Genomic DNA, 15,961 nt, shown 5'->3' with positions numbered 1-15,961 from the left:
ATTTTACACACTATTCTATTGTGTGAAACTATAATGTGAACCATAACCCACAGGCCTATTAGCACAGTGTTGACAAAGACTAAAACAAACTACAAACTAGACTAACTAAAAAAGATGGAATACCATTTTCAAAACTGCAGCAGACATCTGTGTTGGTGCTTAGATATAGAGGTAAAATATACAAACAATATGTACAAATAAAAACATAGTTTATATTTTACATATCATATTTGTTGGTTATATAATAATACTAATGTTTTGGCTACATTTTAAAAGAGACAGCTCAAAACACTATGATACAATGTTTTATGTCTCTGCTCCTAAACATCCTCTCAACCTCTCTCTTATCCATCTCTCCCTCTATCACTCGGTCAACAGACTACTAGAGGTGGAACCCCCCAGCTCTCTCTCTGTCTCTCTCTCTCCCTCGCTCAGTCTCTGCCCGTCCATGTTGACCTGTGTGTCCAGCGAGGCCACGCCCAGGGCGTCCCACCCCACCGAGATGGTGTCTCCATCCCTCTTTTTCTTCCCCAACTCCACCATGGGCATGGCCTTGGGGTTGCGACTCTGTCGCCAGCTGTGGCAGTAGGAGAGGCTGCCTTTGTGTGCTGAGGAGAGAAAGAGGAGGAGAGAGAGAGAGAGAGAGAGAGAGAGAGAGAGAGAGAGAGAGAGAGAGAGAGAGAGAGAGAGAGAGAGAGAGAGAGAGAGAGAGAGAGAGAGAGAGAGAGAGAGAGAGAGAGAGAATGAGAGAGCGTGAGAGAGAGGGAGAGAGTTATCGGTCATTCTGCACCTGTCCAGTCCACACCTGTAGCTATAAAATATTCCTTACTGTCAGAGTAGCTCACTGCTCCTCCCCGCATTCTCCTCCTCTCCCCGTTCTGTCTCCCAAACAGTATGTCGTACACGTCCTCTCTGAACTCCTTGTTCATGATCTGGTAGATGAAGGGGTTAATCATGCAGTGAGACTTGGCGAACATTGCTGGGATCAGAGACACAATAGGTGGCAGGCAGGACACCGGCTGGTTGCTCCCTGTCTCTGCCTCCCCCTCCTGGCCTGGGGCTGAACTGCGGGTGGAAGCAGCAGACAGACTGAGGCCTGAGCCAGAATAGGAGTAGGGATCTGGGTTGGTCACGTCCCGCAAGGATTCTCCAGGGTCGTAGTAGACACTTCCGTAGTTGCTTCCGTAGTTTTCCGTGGAGGTCCAATTGAGGAGACCCATGATGTTAGGGATGTTTGGGAAGGCTGAGCCCATCCCGGTGGATCCTCCAGTCCCCATGGAGGGGCTTCCACCCTGCATGGCCTCCCCGGACCCCTGCTCCTCCTTGGGGGCCAGGGCAGAGTAGAGGGAGACGATGGCATAGGGAGTCCAGGATAAGAGGAAAGTGGAGCACACCACAGCTGCTATCTGGGACGGACAGACAATAGATTAAACAACATAAATATTTACTGTGCTGTCTGTACTTACATACTTATTACAATGTTAATACAAAGGTAATTCCCTAGTAGTTACTCTGCCTGGAATAAAGCAGATGTTATGACATCTTCCGTTTCAAGCCAGTAACTAAGCTTCTTCTAACATAGTCTGTTTTCCACATACCTTTGTGAGTCTCAGGTCTTTGCTGGTGTGAGTGACAGTTGAGGAGGGAATAGATGCCAGAGCGCGACTAGAACGGTAAACCTACACAGAGAGAATGTCAGTAAACACAAACTTCAACCGTCACTGACCACAAACAAATACACAAGGGCCATGCTAGCTGGACCACCAGTCAACTACAGCTATTGAATCCACCATCACGGTAATATATCATGCTTGCTGGACTGTATTCAGCATGCATTCCATACGTTATAGTGTGTCCCACTCAGAAGATGCCAGGCCAATTGATTCCATTAAATCAATGAGTTACATGGCATGCTGTTTTGGATAGAGTCTGAGTTGTGTTCCCTGGACTCTCCCCTACTGAATCAGCCATTTTGTGCCAGCTGGGTGCAGTTTCCCTCACCGTCAGCAGAATAGCCATGTAGGAGGTGACGATGGTCAGTGTGGGGAGAACAAAGCACATGATCAGGATCAGGAAGATGTAGACCCTGTCGCTCAGAGATGACCTTATCCCCCACCTCAAAGAAAAGCGGAAGAAGAAGATGTATATTCAGAGAGAAAACTTTTATAACCTCGTACCCAGGCTCAATTGCTACTGGTGGATGACATTAATGCTTTTATAACTGCATACATTCACACACATGTGCGCATGCACGCACACACACACACACACACACACACACACACACACACACACACACACACACACACACACACACATCAAAACAGAGTCATAAGAGAGAGTAAGGAGTACCAGTTGATGGTGCAGCTGGTCCCAAAGGGTTCTGGTCCGTAGCTGCCGAAGCCGAAGACAGGCAGGGAGGCCCAGAACAGAGTGTAGAACCACACCAGCCCTATGGACTTGGACAAGTGATGTCTCTCTATCCACTGACCTGGTAGAGAGAGATGGAGGAATGTTATTCTTTTATTTCACCATTATTTCTTCTCATTGGGTAAGATCTATTTTTTGAGAGACACCTGATTGTCCAGCATGTACTATATTATAAATAGACACATAGTAAAGGGATATGAATATATGAATAAAGTGAAGCACTTTGTTTGATTGACCACCAATTAGTAAATAAGAAATAGGATTGATTCAAATGCTCCAGATGTATGAAGCGTGTAATGAATACATTTATTTTACCTTTATTTCAGCAGGGAGTCTCATTGAGACCAAGGCATCTTTTGCAAGTGAGCCCCTGCAAATGGTTGCTAGTAGTTTAAATGGTTGTGTGTGATATTTACTGTTTTCAATTTCTTTATGTAGTGTTGCATGTTGGTAGCCCAGACATGAACCCTGCCTGACAACTAGCCCTCCCCTTCCTTCCCCTTCCTATAGCTACCTGCATGATTACCCCTAACCAGCATTGCCATAACATCATTGCTGCCTCCCCCTTAGAATTATTCTAAGTTTGTCCCGGTGTTACCTAAGCAATCAGGTAATTGGAAGTGTCTATGTAACCGAAAAGTAATCTCCAGGTCAAGAGAGCAACAATATCAAGCTGGAGTCTGGACCACTCAAAAAGGACAAAAGCTGCTCTTACAATAGTGACCCCAATTATCTCTACAACCTGGGCTTGAAGAAAGAGTCGCACATATAGGCAAACAAATTATAAATTACACTACATGACAAAACGTATGTGGACACCTGCTCGTCGATCATATCATTCCAAAATCTGGGGCATTAATATGCAGTTGGTCCTCCCTTTGCTTCTATAACAGCCTCCATTCTTCTGGGAAGGCTTTCCACTAGATGTTGGAACATTGCTGCGGGGACTTGCTTCCATTCAGCCACAAGAGCATTAGTGAGGTCGGGCACTGATGTTGGGCGATTAGGCCTGGCTCACAGTCGGCATTCCAATTCATTCCAAAGGTGTTCGATGGGGTTGAGGTCAGGGCTATGTGCAGGCCAGTCAAGTTCTTCCACACCGATCTCGACAAACCATTTCTATGTGGACCTCGCTTTGTGCACTGAGGCGTTGCCATGCTGAAACAGGAAAGGTCCTTCCCCAAACTGTTGCCACAAAGTTGGAAGCACAGAATCGTCTAGAATGTCATTGAATGCTGTAGCGTTAAGATTTCCCTTCACTGGAACTAAGGGGCCTAGCCTGAACCATGAAAAACAGCCCTAGACCATTATTCCTCCTCCACCAAACTTTACAGTTGGCACTATGCATTCGGGCAGGTACCAAACCCAGTCCGTCGGACTGTCAGATTGTGAAGCGTGATTCATGACTCCAGAGAATGCATTTCCACTGCTCCAGAGTCCAATGACGGCAAGCTTTAAACCACTCCAGCTGATGCTTGGCATTGCGCATGGTGATCTTACGCTTGTGAGCAGCTGCTTGGCCATGGAAACCCATTTCATGAAGCTCCCGACGAACAGTTCTTGTGCTGAGATTGCTTCCAGAGGCAGTTTGGAACTCAGTAGTGAGTGTTGCAACCGAGGACAGAAGATTTTTACACGCTACGCGCTTCAGCACTCGGCGGTCCTGTTCTGTGAGCTTGTGTGGCCTACCACTTCACGCCTGAGCCGTTGTTGCTCCTAAACATTTCCACTTCACAATAACAGCATTTACAGTTGACCTGGGCAGCTCTAGCAGGGCAGAAATTTGACAAACTGACTTGCTGGAAAGGTGGCATCCTATGACGGTGCCACGTTGAAAGTCACTGAGCTCTTCAGTAAGGCCATTCTACTGCCAATGTTTGTCTATGGAGATTGCATGGCTGTGTGCTCAATTTTATACACCTGTCAGCAACCGTGTGGCTGAAATAGCCGAATCCAATCATTTGAAGGGTGTCCACATACTTTTGTATATATAGTGTACGTTTAGATTAGATCATTGAATGCAGAGGTTCTGTTCAATATTCTGTTCAAAATCAATATCTGAGGTGCTCAGTATAAAGGGCATATTCAAAGCAAGAGCCTTGTTGATGCTCTGACCCACTGACTAAAGCCTCAGGGAAAACAGAAAGTCAATGAGGCCACTAAAAGGGGTCAGGGGTCAACCCATCCTGTTGTGTCACCCCTTTTGTTCTCTCAATTGAATATTAGACATGTCTTTCATGTTATGAAATGTTTGGAAAAATATCAAATAAGGATGAAGTAGCCTAGGTAAGCTAACTGTTTTTTGGATTCAACAACACTTTATCCAAGGGAAAGTATGTAAAAAAATATATATATATATATGATGCTCTGATATATATATATATAGAATAAGTATGCACATACAAACATGACTCAAAAAAACATTGAAAAAGAAATGAAGGGAATCCCGCTGACCGTATCTGAAGTTACAGATCTTGAGGCAGCGGTCCAGAGAGATGAGACAGGTGGTGATGAGGGAGCCGATCCCAAAAACAAAGCCCTGAAACCCGTACCACAGGCACCCTGCTTCCCCAAACATCCAGCCATGGGACACACTGGGGGACCAGAGGAGGGGTTTATGACCCTGATAATGATCATTGGTCGTTGGAACACTAAGCACTTTGTCTGATTCATGGTATGTGAGTGTTAACTGTAAGTTATTTAGGATAAAAGACATCTGCACCATATCATTCTCTCTAATTTGATATTCATACTATCAGTAAGGGGGATTGAAGATTGGTCGATATGGCTTGCTCACCTGGAAATTATGGGGAATGGCGCCCCCAAGATGCTGTATCCAAAATCACAGATGGCCAGGTTGATAGTCATGAGTTCTGGTGGTCTGAGTTTCTTCTTCTTTCTACAGTAAACCAACAGCACTATGCCATTCCCAACCACTGATACTACACCTGGAGAAGGAGGGAGGAGAGGAGAGAAGGAAGAGAAGAGCGGGGAGATAAAAGAGGTTTGAAGCGACGGGGAGAGAGAGAAAGATGGAAGTATAGAGATAGAGTTGAGGATGAAGGGGAAGAGAGAAAACAGAGAAAGAAGAGACAACAGAGTGATAAAGAGAGAGATGGATAGATGTGGCAGAAACAGGGGAGAGGAGGAGGGAGAGAGAGATAGCTTTAGTATGCTATATGCTATACTTTCTTATGGCACAGAAGTATTATATTTATCACAGTGGGTAGTCATTAAACACAGACTGAAAAGATTGTTTCAGCATTATTGGCATGTGGACCAGCTCACTGTACGCTCTGAGGTATAACAAGGGTCAGTACACCGTCATTCATTTAATATTTCAACCGCTGCTACCTTCCTGACCCCTCAACCCGCTATCCGGCTTTGAACGCATCGGGGAACCAATCCAAAGTCGGAATCATGCTATAGCTGAATCGACATGGTTGCTTGCTGGCTGGCTGGCCAGTGGGGTGCGGGGTGCTGTTTATAGCCTGATTTGATTTGTTGTGTAGGTTATTATTGGGAGCAACAGGTATGGAATGTTCCACGCTGTGATTCCTCATGTGTATCCTCTCCTCTCTCCTCTCCACTCTCCTCTCTCCTCTCTCCTCTCCTCTCTCCTCTCCTCTCTCCTCTCTCTATGTATCTTCTCTCCTTTCATCTCTCCTCTGTCCTCTGTCCTCTCTTCTCTCTGTGTATCCTCTCTTCTCTGGTGTGACCCTGGGGTTGCTATGCTAATTACTGTTGTATTCAGTCTGCCTACACAGCTCCATAATGGAAACAGTCACAGGGAGTTAGATCACTGACTGACTTGATCAGAAAGGTTGATCCTGATGGATGACAGACCTGTGTTGAAACAAAGTAAACCCATTCAGCCATCTGTGTGGGCTCTGTATTCCGATGATTAAGATGTGAAAAGCTGTTGTCCATCTTATATATGAAAACCTTTCAGTCCTCTGGGATCAAATTAGATTTTGTTGATGTTGTTTTTAAGTCTTGATTTATCTGAACAGAATTTCACCCCCATAGATATACCTCAAGCCAAGCCTAATACTTCTACACTGTACATATTATGTTCTGATTATTTTACCAGTGAGTTACTCAGGAGGAATACCAACCAAACTCTGATGCTAACTGACACCAACATTGAATCACTCATCTGTGATGAGGAGAGATGCCTAATTCCAAATCAATCCACAACCCTGAGCCTCTACACCCAAGTCTCTAGACACTTGTATAGATCTGAAATTATTTGATGTAATATGGCAATTTCTCAAACTTGCCCTCTAGGCTTTGAGGATTTGTCACCATATTGCTTATAGTACACATACTGTAAAATCCAATCCTTTCAAATCTCTATCAGTGGTTAGAGGGTATAGGGGTATAGTGGCTAGGGGTGAATGTGTTATAGGCAGAAGGTAGATTTGACTCACCTGTGAGGATGAGGAAGATGGTGACTCCCAGATCAGTGCTGGGGGAGAGGTGAGAAAGGAAGGCAGGAGGGATGGAGGATGGGACAGAGCCCCTCCACGAGCCATTCACTCCCAGAGACATCAACTGGTGGAGAAAATAAGAGAGAGAGAGAGAGAGAGAGAGAGAGAGAGAGAGAGAGAGAGAGAGAGAGAGAGAGAGAGAGAGAGAGAGAGAGAGAGAGAGAGAGAGAGAGAGAGAGAGAGAGAGAGATGTTACTGTAGACACGAGAGGTACAGTAGACACGAGAGGTAAAAAAGAGAGAGGATGTAAAGTAACGTACTGAGAGAGAACATGCTAGAAAGTGGAAGGTAAGAGGTTTTAACCCCCTAGACATGCACAGAAAAACAGAGTGAGAGTGAGATGTTAAATTCCCTCTAGTATTAACTAACGCGGATATGGAGAGAGAGAAAAGAGAGAGACAGCAATGGTGAGGTAGATATACATTGATGGAGAGAGGAGAGGAGAGGAGAGGAGAGGAGAGGAGAGGAGAGGAGAGGAGAGGAGAGGAGAGGAGAGGAGAGGAGAGGAGAGGAGAGGAGAGGAGAGGAGAGGAGAGGAGAGGAGAGGAGAGGAGAGGAGAGGAGAGGAGAGGAGAGGAGAGGAGAGGAGAGGAGAGGAGAGGAGAGTCTTACAGCCAGTGTCTCTCAAATGACAGAAAGCAGAGACAGTGAGAAAGGCTTAAACTTCCAATGGGGCACTGATGGAGAGGAAAGTAAGACTTCCCTTCATGGATTTAAAAGGAAAGGAATGTGTGAAAGTAAGAAGTGCACAAGTGGAGAATTGGAAATGCAGGAAGAGAAAAAGAAAGACAGCCAATTGAAACACAAAAAAATATTATCACAGAATCAAACTCACTATTCAGTTCAAAGCTGAAATGAGATCACACACACACACATCTAATGAGAAATCAAACAGGTGACACACACACCAAGAGGAGCATCCGTACTCACCTTCCTCTCTTTTTTACTTCGTATCTCACTCTTTTGTTCAGTCTGTCTGTGCTGTGAGTTAAGCTCTTAAAAAAAAATCTTAAGCCTCTGTCAATTTTTGTGCTCTATTTCTGAGAAGAGTAAATCAACTTGCTGTCGACAATCTGGCGGAGAAATGATCAGTGCGTGGTCCGAAATGGCACAGAGATGGAAAATAAATGGAAGGATCTGAGCCTTTTTGACCTCCCTCTCTCACCCTCCCTCTCTCATCCCCCCTCTCTCTCTCTCTCTCTCTCTCACCTCCCTCTCTCTCTCTCCCTCTCTCACCCCCCCTCTCTCTCTCCCTCTCTCACCCCCCCTCTCTCTCTCTCCCCCATCCCTTATTCTCACCAGTCTTTCTCTCTCTTCCATGCTCTCGCCCTCTTTCTCTCTCTGTACATCTATCACTCTTAATCTCTCTATCCATTGTTTAAAATGAATACCGTAGAAGAAGAAATATCACCACTTGTGATATAGTAACAAGAGCACACGTGTAACTGACTCTTAATTTGTATGTGTGTATTTGTGTGTTTGTGTTTGTGTGTGTGTGTGTGTCTAACAATGAGAGCAATAACACCCTGGAGACACACGTCTTGTCGTTCAGTAAGATTATGGATGGATGATGATCTGACTACAGGAGATTAAGCCTTCTCTAACTGACTGCCATGTCAGAGCATGACGTGAGAGATATTAGACACAGGGATATTAAAATAAATACATAGCCTACTGGCTGCAAACTGAACAACTACATTAACCCGATCTTCAATCCTGCTCTTATTATGGGGCTTAAACCTACACACACAAGTCCGACTTGACCTGACCCTGAGTGCGTGCACACACACACCTAACGCACACACTAACTTGAAAGGTTATATTAAACTGTCTGTTTTACGACCAGAGGATGCCTTGGAGTGTAGCAGTAGTGTTCAGCCTTCAACCTGTTGTTATCCCTTCTCTCCTGTTGACTCACATCTTAGTCCAGGAAGTCCTGCTGTGTTACTGTCACTAAAATATAAAACCTAATGTGACATAAAAATGTCAACCAATCACAAGTGGAGTATTTTCACTCATTACAGCTAATAGACACTAATTAATTACTTATACAGTACTTGATTAAGTGTTCAATTTGAAGAACTCAGTGAGTTGAATGTTTGATGATCTAATTATGACTTATGATTATCCATTAGTATGATGGAAACCCAGTATTCTCTAAGCCCTTCTGTCCACTGTAAGCACTAAGAAGTCAACTATAGTGAAGTCCAGTGAAAGTGTGAGAACCTCCCTACATTCTCTATAGGCACCACACGTCCACTTAAAACACCCGATACACACATACTGTCAAGTCTACTGCAATCACGCTGTTAATTAAGCCTCCTGCAGCCACCATAGGACCACTATGCTGTGAAAACCCTAGTGGTTGCTTGTCTGTGAGCGAGTCAGAACTGTAAAGCCCAGTAGAGTTGGCTTACCTCTCTTCACTCTACCCTTTTGATTCTCTTGTCAATACCATCGATTGGGAATATTTTATGACGGCCAATTGCGTAATCATAATGGTCAGCCACTGTCAACTCTAGTTAGTCATGCCACAACACCCTTTGCTTAACAAATGGAGCAGGTATTGAACTGAACTGAGGAAGAGGGAATATAGAGAGAAATAATGATTCAACTCAGGAAGGGGGGAGAAAGAGAGAAATACCAGAATTTAAGACTGATGGTTTGGAAAGTGATGAGACAAAAGAAATGGATTTATTTTCACTTTTTGGATTCTGTGTGTATTGTTTTGTATTGCTAGGTATTACCGTACTGTTGGAGCTAGAAACAAGCATTTCACTGCTCCTTCAATAACATCTGCAAATCTGTGTGCGTGACCAATAAACTTTATTTTGATTTGAAAAGAGAGAACTGGCAGAGGAAGTGACGCAATCATAGAATTGAAATGAAACTGTCTGGGTTGTGTTTGAAATCATGGTTATGATCTCTGTCAAATGCATGGATTCTTACAGGAGTAAACTGATCAGATATATGCAAGCACCAGAGAGCAAAGCATTCAGATAAAGATATATTGTAGTTTACAGATCAACCTCATTGTATAGATACTGTACCTAAACTACTCCTATGTATCCAGGGTCAGGAATAATTGTGTTTGGGTTGGTTTACTATTTGGGTTGTATAGTGTTTCCATTGTGTATGAGTGATCTATCACTTCAGGTTCCTTAGCTTGATAAAAATAACAAAGGAATTATTTCTGAGTTTGTCCTTTCCCATTATCATCATGTCAATACTAAATAATGATCATTTTATCCCATCAAGTGAAAAACAACAGAAGATGCCATATTTACTCACAAACAGAGGACTTTTATTCCGCTTCTGAATGAAGCAGGTTCAGTGCAACAAACAGAGAAAATCTCTTCACACCCAAATTCCATCTCACCTTTCACAAGACCAGAACAGGGTCTTTACAATACAAAAAAATATAGATATATAGTTGTGATTGTTAGTTTTTTTTTATGCGGGTAACTTTCTCAGGCAAGTTAAGAGCGATAGTCCAATCAAATGGGGAATATGTGGGTCACATGACATAGTGCGGTAGCGTCTGGTTGGTTGCTTTACTCCTTGGTGGCCATGTGAGCCATCAGGTCAATGACGCGGTTGCTGTAGCCAAACTCATTGTCATACCTGGGGAGAGAGGAGAGAGACACTGTCAGGATTCTTCATCACTCACCAAGAATGTGTGTGTATATGTGTGTGCATGTGTATATTTGGAGAGGATAAATGCGTACCATGTAACCAGCTTGACGAAGTGGTCATTCAGAGCAATGCCAGCGCCGGCATCAAAGATGGAGGAGCGGGTGTCGCCGTTGAAGTCTGAAGACACAACCTGGTGCTCTGTGTATCCAAGAATTCCCTTCATGGGTCCATCGGCGGCAGCCTTGACAACCTTCTTGATGTCTTCGTAGCTTGCCTGTGGTTCAAGGAAACAAGAGGTGGGTTGTCAAATTGTTGCTACATTTCCATTGCTAACTAATCATGTATCAATGAATGTATTGTCTTGTCAACAATGGGCTTTACTGCTATCTTTATTTAACTAGGTGGTCACTTTGTGTCTAACAACTGGTCCTAGGACAGTGTTATCTTTCTGCTTGTATCAGCAGGTAAGGTACACTATAGAGACACTCAGACATGATGTGTATTGGCAGATTGGTAAGGCGGGGGTGGGGCTACTCACAGCCTTCTCCAGACGGACGGTCAGGTCAACCACTGAGACGTTGGGGGTGGGGACACGGAAGGCCATGCCAGTGATCTTGCTGTGAGAAAGAAGAGCGGGTGACCGCAGTGTAAGGTCAAAGTTCAACTTACTCCTCTATAGTTTGATATACAGACATAATAAGTGACTGGTTCTTAGACAAATGTCTGTGTTTCATTGCTATACATTTGACTGTTGACTGAAAACTGTGTAGTAGTGGCTGGCTACTAGTGTTATAAATGGGTTACTGGTGGTTAGTAGGAAGTTGTGATACTAGTGTTACAAGTGAATGTATTGTAATAGTGTTTTACTGGTGTCTAGATAGAGGTTGTGTTACAAGTGAATGTACAGCTGTATTGTAATAGTGTTTACTGGCGTTTGTTGGAGGTTGTGAACTTGTGATATTATAATTGAGTGTCTTGTTTTACTGGTTGTTATTGGTTATTTAGAGGTTGTGGTACTGACCCGTTCAGATCGGGGATGACCTTGCCAACAGCCTTGGCTGCTCCGGTGGAGGCAGGGATGATGTTCTGGCTGGCGCCACGTCCATCCCTCCACAGCTTTCCAGAGGGACCATCAACGGTTTTCTGGGTGGCGGTGACGGCGTGAACGGTGCTCTGAGGGAGAGAGAGAGAGGTATTAGGGGAAAGGGAGATGAGAGAGGAGGAGTGATCCATATTAAGGGGTACAGAAGTGGTGGTAGTAGGGGAGGACTGGATAAGAAAAACAGAGACGGTGTGTTGGTGATCTTAAAAGCAGTCCATCCCCTGTACTGTACTGTTAGTGTTCCGTGTGAAATCTGTTAAGCCCTCTCTAGGTGATTGTTCCCCGGTGTTGTGTTTTAATCCGTACCATCAGACCCTCAATGATGTGGTAGTTGTCGTGGATGACCTTGGCCAGGGGAGCCAGGCAGTTGGTTGTGCATGAAGCATTGCTGTGGAGAGAGAGGTGTTAAATTATAGTCTGAACCACAACAGAATAGCCAGGGTGCTGCATGCAGTATCTGTTAAGTGGAGGGAGTGTGTGTTGAGTCGGAGGGAAGAGGGTCTCACCTGACAACCTTGAGGGAGTTCTCGTACTTCTCGTGGTTGACGCCCATGACGAACATGGGTGCATCAGCGCTGGGAGCGGAGATGACAACCCTCTTAGCACCGCCCTTCAGATGGGTCTGTAGGAGGAGGAGGAGGAGGGGGGAAAGATGTTAGGAGTCCCTTATTTCATTTTTTTGTGGCCTGGTTAAATATCTTGTGGCCTAGTCATTGTATGTATTCAACATTATGCACCAAATGCAGGTTAAGCCAGATGGGTAAAGTAATGTTATAAAGTAACTAGTTATTTCTGTTCTAATGCTATTCCTATATCATACAGTTCTGGATGCACGGTCGACTGATGTGGATACTTACGGAGGCCTTCTCAATGGTGGTGAAAACACCTGTTGACTCAACCACATAGGTGGCACCAGCATCTCCCCACTTGATGTTAGCTGGGTCTCTCCTGCGGCAGAGAGACAGACGGAGAGAGAGAGAGAGAGAGAGAGAGAGAGGTTCAGGGTTACGTTATAAGGAAGCAGAGCACCATAGATTACTTGACTATCATTGATGTTGTTTTAGATTCCACAAGGGGGCGCCATTCCATAAGGCCACAGGGGAATTTAGGTATCTCCTGCATATTCTACTGATGCTGACCTGATTTTATGAATTTCTTTAGATGTGGAAATAAATGTGAATTATTTGTTTTATTTTTTCCTAAATTAATGAACTCACTCGTGGAACACAGTGATTTTGTGTCCATCGATGACCAGCTTGCCACCCTCAGCCTTGACCTCACCGTGGAAACGTCCGTGGGTGGAGTCATACTTGAACATGTAGACCTGAAGAGGGAAAGGAGGTGAGTCACTTGGCCTATTGTTAACTGATCCTAAGTTATGACATGGTCTTGGTTAGAGGCCTTGGTTTGTTCATTGAGGGCGTCATGGTGACAGCAACATTCAAAGGTCTTAACTTCTTGAAACTTAATAAGTTAGGGTGAATAACTAATATATACATAAGCTAAATATTTCACTATCTAAGCCTTACTTCTTTATGCATGTTAGGAATCAATAATAATTAGGGGTGTGAGTTTGAGTGGGCTAGAAGTCCCTGGTCCATTGTAGGCTTTAGGCTACTCACCATGTAGTCCAGGTCGATAAAGGGGTCGTTGATGGCCACAATCTCAACTCCCTTCTTGGAGTGGAATGCAGCACGGGTCACCAGACGCCCGATACGGCCGAATCTGGGGGACAAGACGATTCATTCCATTAATCCTTGATGTCACAAGTCACACCCAGTCCTCATCAATACCATGGAATTTCATAAACCTCTCGCTATTGAAAAACTAATGAAGAAAATACTTGTATGCAATGTTAACTCCAAAGTCAGGCCACTAGGTTGTGCTATTCCCCCATATTTCTCTCCTGTCTGTGTACCTGTATTTTAATGTAACACAGGAGCCTTGCTCAGTAGGGAGCCATGTTTCAAAGGTTGCAGATAGAAATGTCATGTATACAACTGAACTGACACATTTCTGTTCTACAACATCTGACTTGTGTAGCACCTGAAGCAAAAGACTAAAGACCGGATATAAAGAGCTTTCAAATAAATCTCAAAGGAACATGTGGCGACCTCAAAAGAATGTATTTCCAGAGAAAGAGGACAGGGTTCAGGGGAGGGGTAGAGGGAGGTGTGTATCGTAGCCAGCAGAGGGAACCGGACTGAGGCTGTACTCTCTGGGGTGTAAAGTCTAACTGTCTACCCCTCATGTGGTAATCCTCCACCTGTTTGATTAGTAGAGAGTTACTTTTTAACTAGCTAATCAGGTTCACAGACAGACAGGCTCTGATACACACTGTCCTCAGAGAGGTGGAGGGGAGGATAGGGGGAGGGGAGGAGAGGAGGAGATAGAGGAAGATAGGAGAATGGAAGGGGGGGGGGGGGGGGGGGGGAGGAGGATAGGAGAGGGGGGATGCAGATCCCCTTACAGATGTGATGAGTGAGGCCAAAGACACATTTTCAACTGTTTGTAGACTGGACAATAAAAATGTTATATTCAACTAAGCACAAGGTGATCACTTGCCTACTAGTGAAAAGCACAAAACATCACAGAGAACAACAAGAGACCACCAGGGTGACTGTCCCTGGGTTTGTGTGTGTCTGTGTTCTGCTAGTCAGAGTGTGCCTTCTGCAAAACACAAGTCTTTACACAGTTCATGCTCTTTAGTTGCTGAGCTATTTCAGAGTAAGACAGCTATTAAATGTATAGCCATTGAATGTTCTGATGGTTCAGAATGTCAACAAGACCCTGTACTGTACCCCTGACCTTCTCTCCAAAGGTTGCCTGGCTAAAAAAAGAATGGCGCAAGAGAGAAGGGTACAGAGAGGAGGGTCATGAAAGCCAAGCTCCTCTCAGGGCTTGTCTGAATACTACATGTCACCGGGGATGACTCATATGCAACTTGTGTATCTTGCAAACAGAGGGCGGGTCCTTTCAAAGGGGGTTCAGTACACCCTGTGTGAGGTTACCAGGGTACATCCATTAGTAAGGAATGATGTACTGAAATCTTGATTGTATTAATTCCTATATTTTAGTTATTATTCATTTATATTAGCCAGATTGCCATTTCAAATAGATGTCTGGTTTTAATGCTTAAGCTCTGCACTAGGTCAAAGCTAGAGTAGGAGATTCTAACACTGTGTCTGTGTGGTGGTGATAAATTGTTAGATTTTGGGTTTTGTTGTGTTAGTTAAGGGGTTAAATGAAAATGTATCTTACCCATTGACACCTACTTTCACCATTTTGCCTGAGTTGGTCTAGTCCTCTGCAGGGGGGAGGGAGAACGAGAGACATTAGCTATTAAACACATATTGACCATCTGTTATGATTTCTGGAGATTTCCATACTTTATGGCATAGAACTTTGCAACTGAGTTATAGCTTTAAGATAAGCAGAGGCATAGAGAACATAGCATGAGAGAGAGAGAGAGAGAGAGAGAGAGAGAATGCATTTTGAAGCACAGCAAAATGTTTTAAACTGGAGTAAATGTGTGATAGTCTATTCAAGCAAATTGCACCAACATGTTGTAAGCAACAGTTATGAACTTTGAAAGTCTAATTCAACTTTGAGTCAGGGATTCAGAGTTCAATCATGGCAGATTGAAGTCACTTTAACAAGAGGTTTGAATATCCTCTTCTGGAAGAAAGAAAAAGCTATAGATATCAAGTAATTCGAACTGCATCTCAACACCTATGAAATGAAATAAATGGCCATACATGCAACAAGTCTTAGAATAGACCAAACAATCGCAAGGTCGTCAAGCCAAAAACGGACAATCTCCCTAATCTTCTTGCTATCTAGGCCCATATTATCCCCATCCATTAACTTAGTTAGATATCCTAATGTAGCCGTTGCTTGGTCATTTACCGTTTGTGAGATGCCTCAATCCTGTCTTACGACTTTTGGGTGTGAGTGGGGACAGGCAGAGCTGGGCTTCCTATTTATTTCCACCCTGTATGGACACGCCCCTTTGTGTGCTACGGGCTCTAAACCCCGCCCCTTTCAGAATGTGAAAGTCATAAGGAAGTTGTGACGAGTCAGCGTATTAGAAATGTCGTTTATGTAGCCTAACAGTAAATCTGCATTAGCAATAGTATGAAACATTAATTGAAATACTTAATTATTCAAATGGGTCTTGCTGTGTTCACCCCCTTGCCTGATATTTAAACTAAAGCTGGCCTAAAGTAGCATTGATTTCGTGGGTGATAGTGAATAGTGTAGGCCTGAATATTGATTTAAGTGCTTCCACTTTGATTTA

The 15,961-nt window shown here is 44.0% G+C and overlaps 2 protein-coding genes across 2 annotated transcripts; both read right to left on the bottom strand.

Moving 5' to 3' along the window:
• Positions 1-363: 363 nt before the first annotated feature.
• LOC311139352 (opsin Rh1-like) lies at positions 364-6,984 on the bottom strand (the record flags this gene model as incomplete). The annotated part of the gene is made up of 8 exons (XM_084174224.1): positions 364-608; positions 830-1,406; positions 1,599-1,679; positions 2,002-2,116; positions 2,353-2,491; positions 4,885-5,024; positions 5,228-5,378; positions 6,864-6,984. 8 exons carry the CDS (start codon positions 6,982-6,984, stop codon positions 364-366), a joined length of 1,569 nt encoding a protein of 522 aa, XP_084030350.1.
• A 3,221-nt stretch (positions 6,985-10,205) lies between these two features.
• Positions 10,206-15,636, bottom strand: LOC311140408 (glyceraldehyde-3-phosphate dehydrogenase). The gene is made up of 11 exons (XM_084175449.1): positions 15,571-15,636; positions 14,923-14,968; positions 13,284-13,386; positions 12,879-12,985; positions 12,519-12,609; positions 12,168-12,283; positions 11,968-12,049; positions 11,581-11,732; positions 11,098-11,176; positions 10,652-10,833; positions 10,206-10,547 (listed from the first exon to the last, which is right to left on the bottom strand). Exons 2-11 carry the CDS (start codon positions 14,943-14,945, stop codon positions 10,478-10,480), a joined length of 1,005 nt encoding a protein of 334 aa, XP_084031575.1. The 5' UTR covers positions 14,946-14,968; positions 15,571-15,636; the 3' UTR covers positions 10,206-10,477.
• Between the last annotated feature and the right edge of the window lie 325 nt (positions 15,637-15,961).

The sequence above is a fragment of the Coregonus lavaretus genome (assembly GCF_964263955.1).
Source record: "Coregonus lavaretus genome assembly, chromosome: 13".
NCBI classification, from domain to species: Eukaryota; Metazoa; Chordata; class Actinopteri; order Salmoniformes; family Salmonidae; genus Coregonus; species Coregonus lavaretus.
This window is presented reverse-complemented; position numbering and strand designations above follow the sequence as displayed.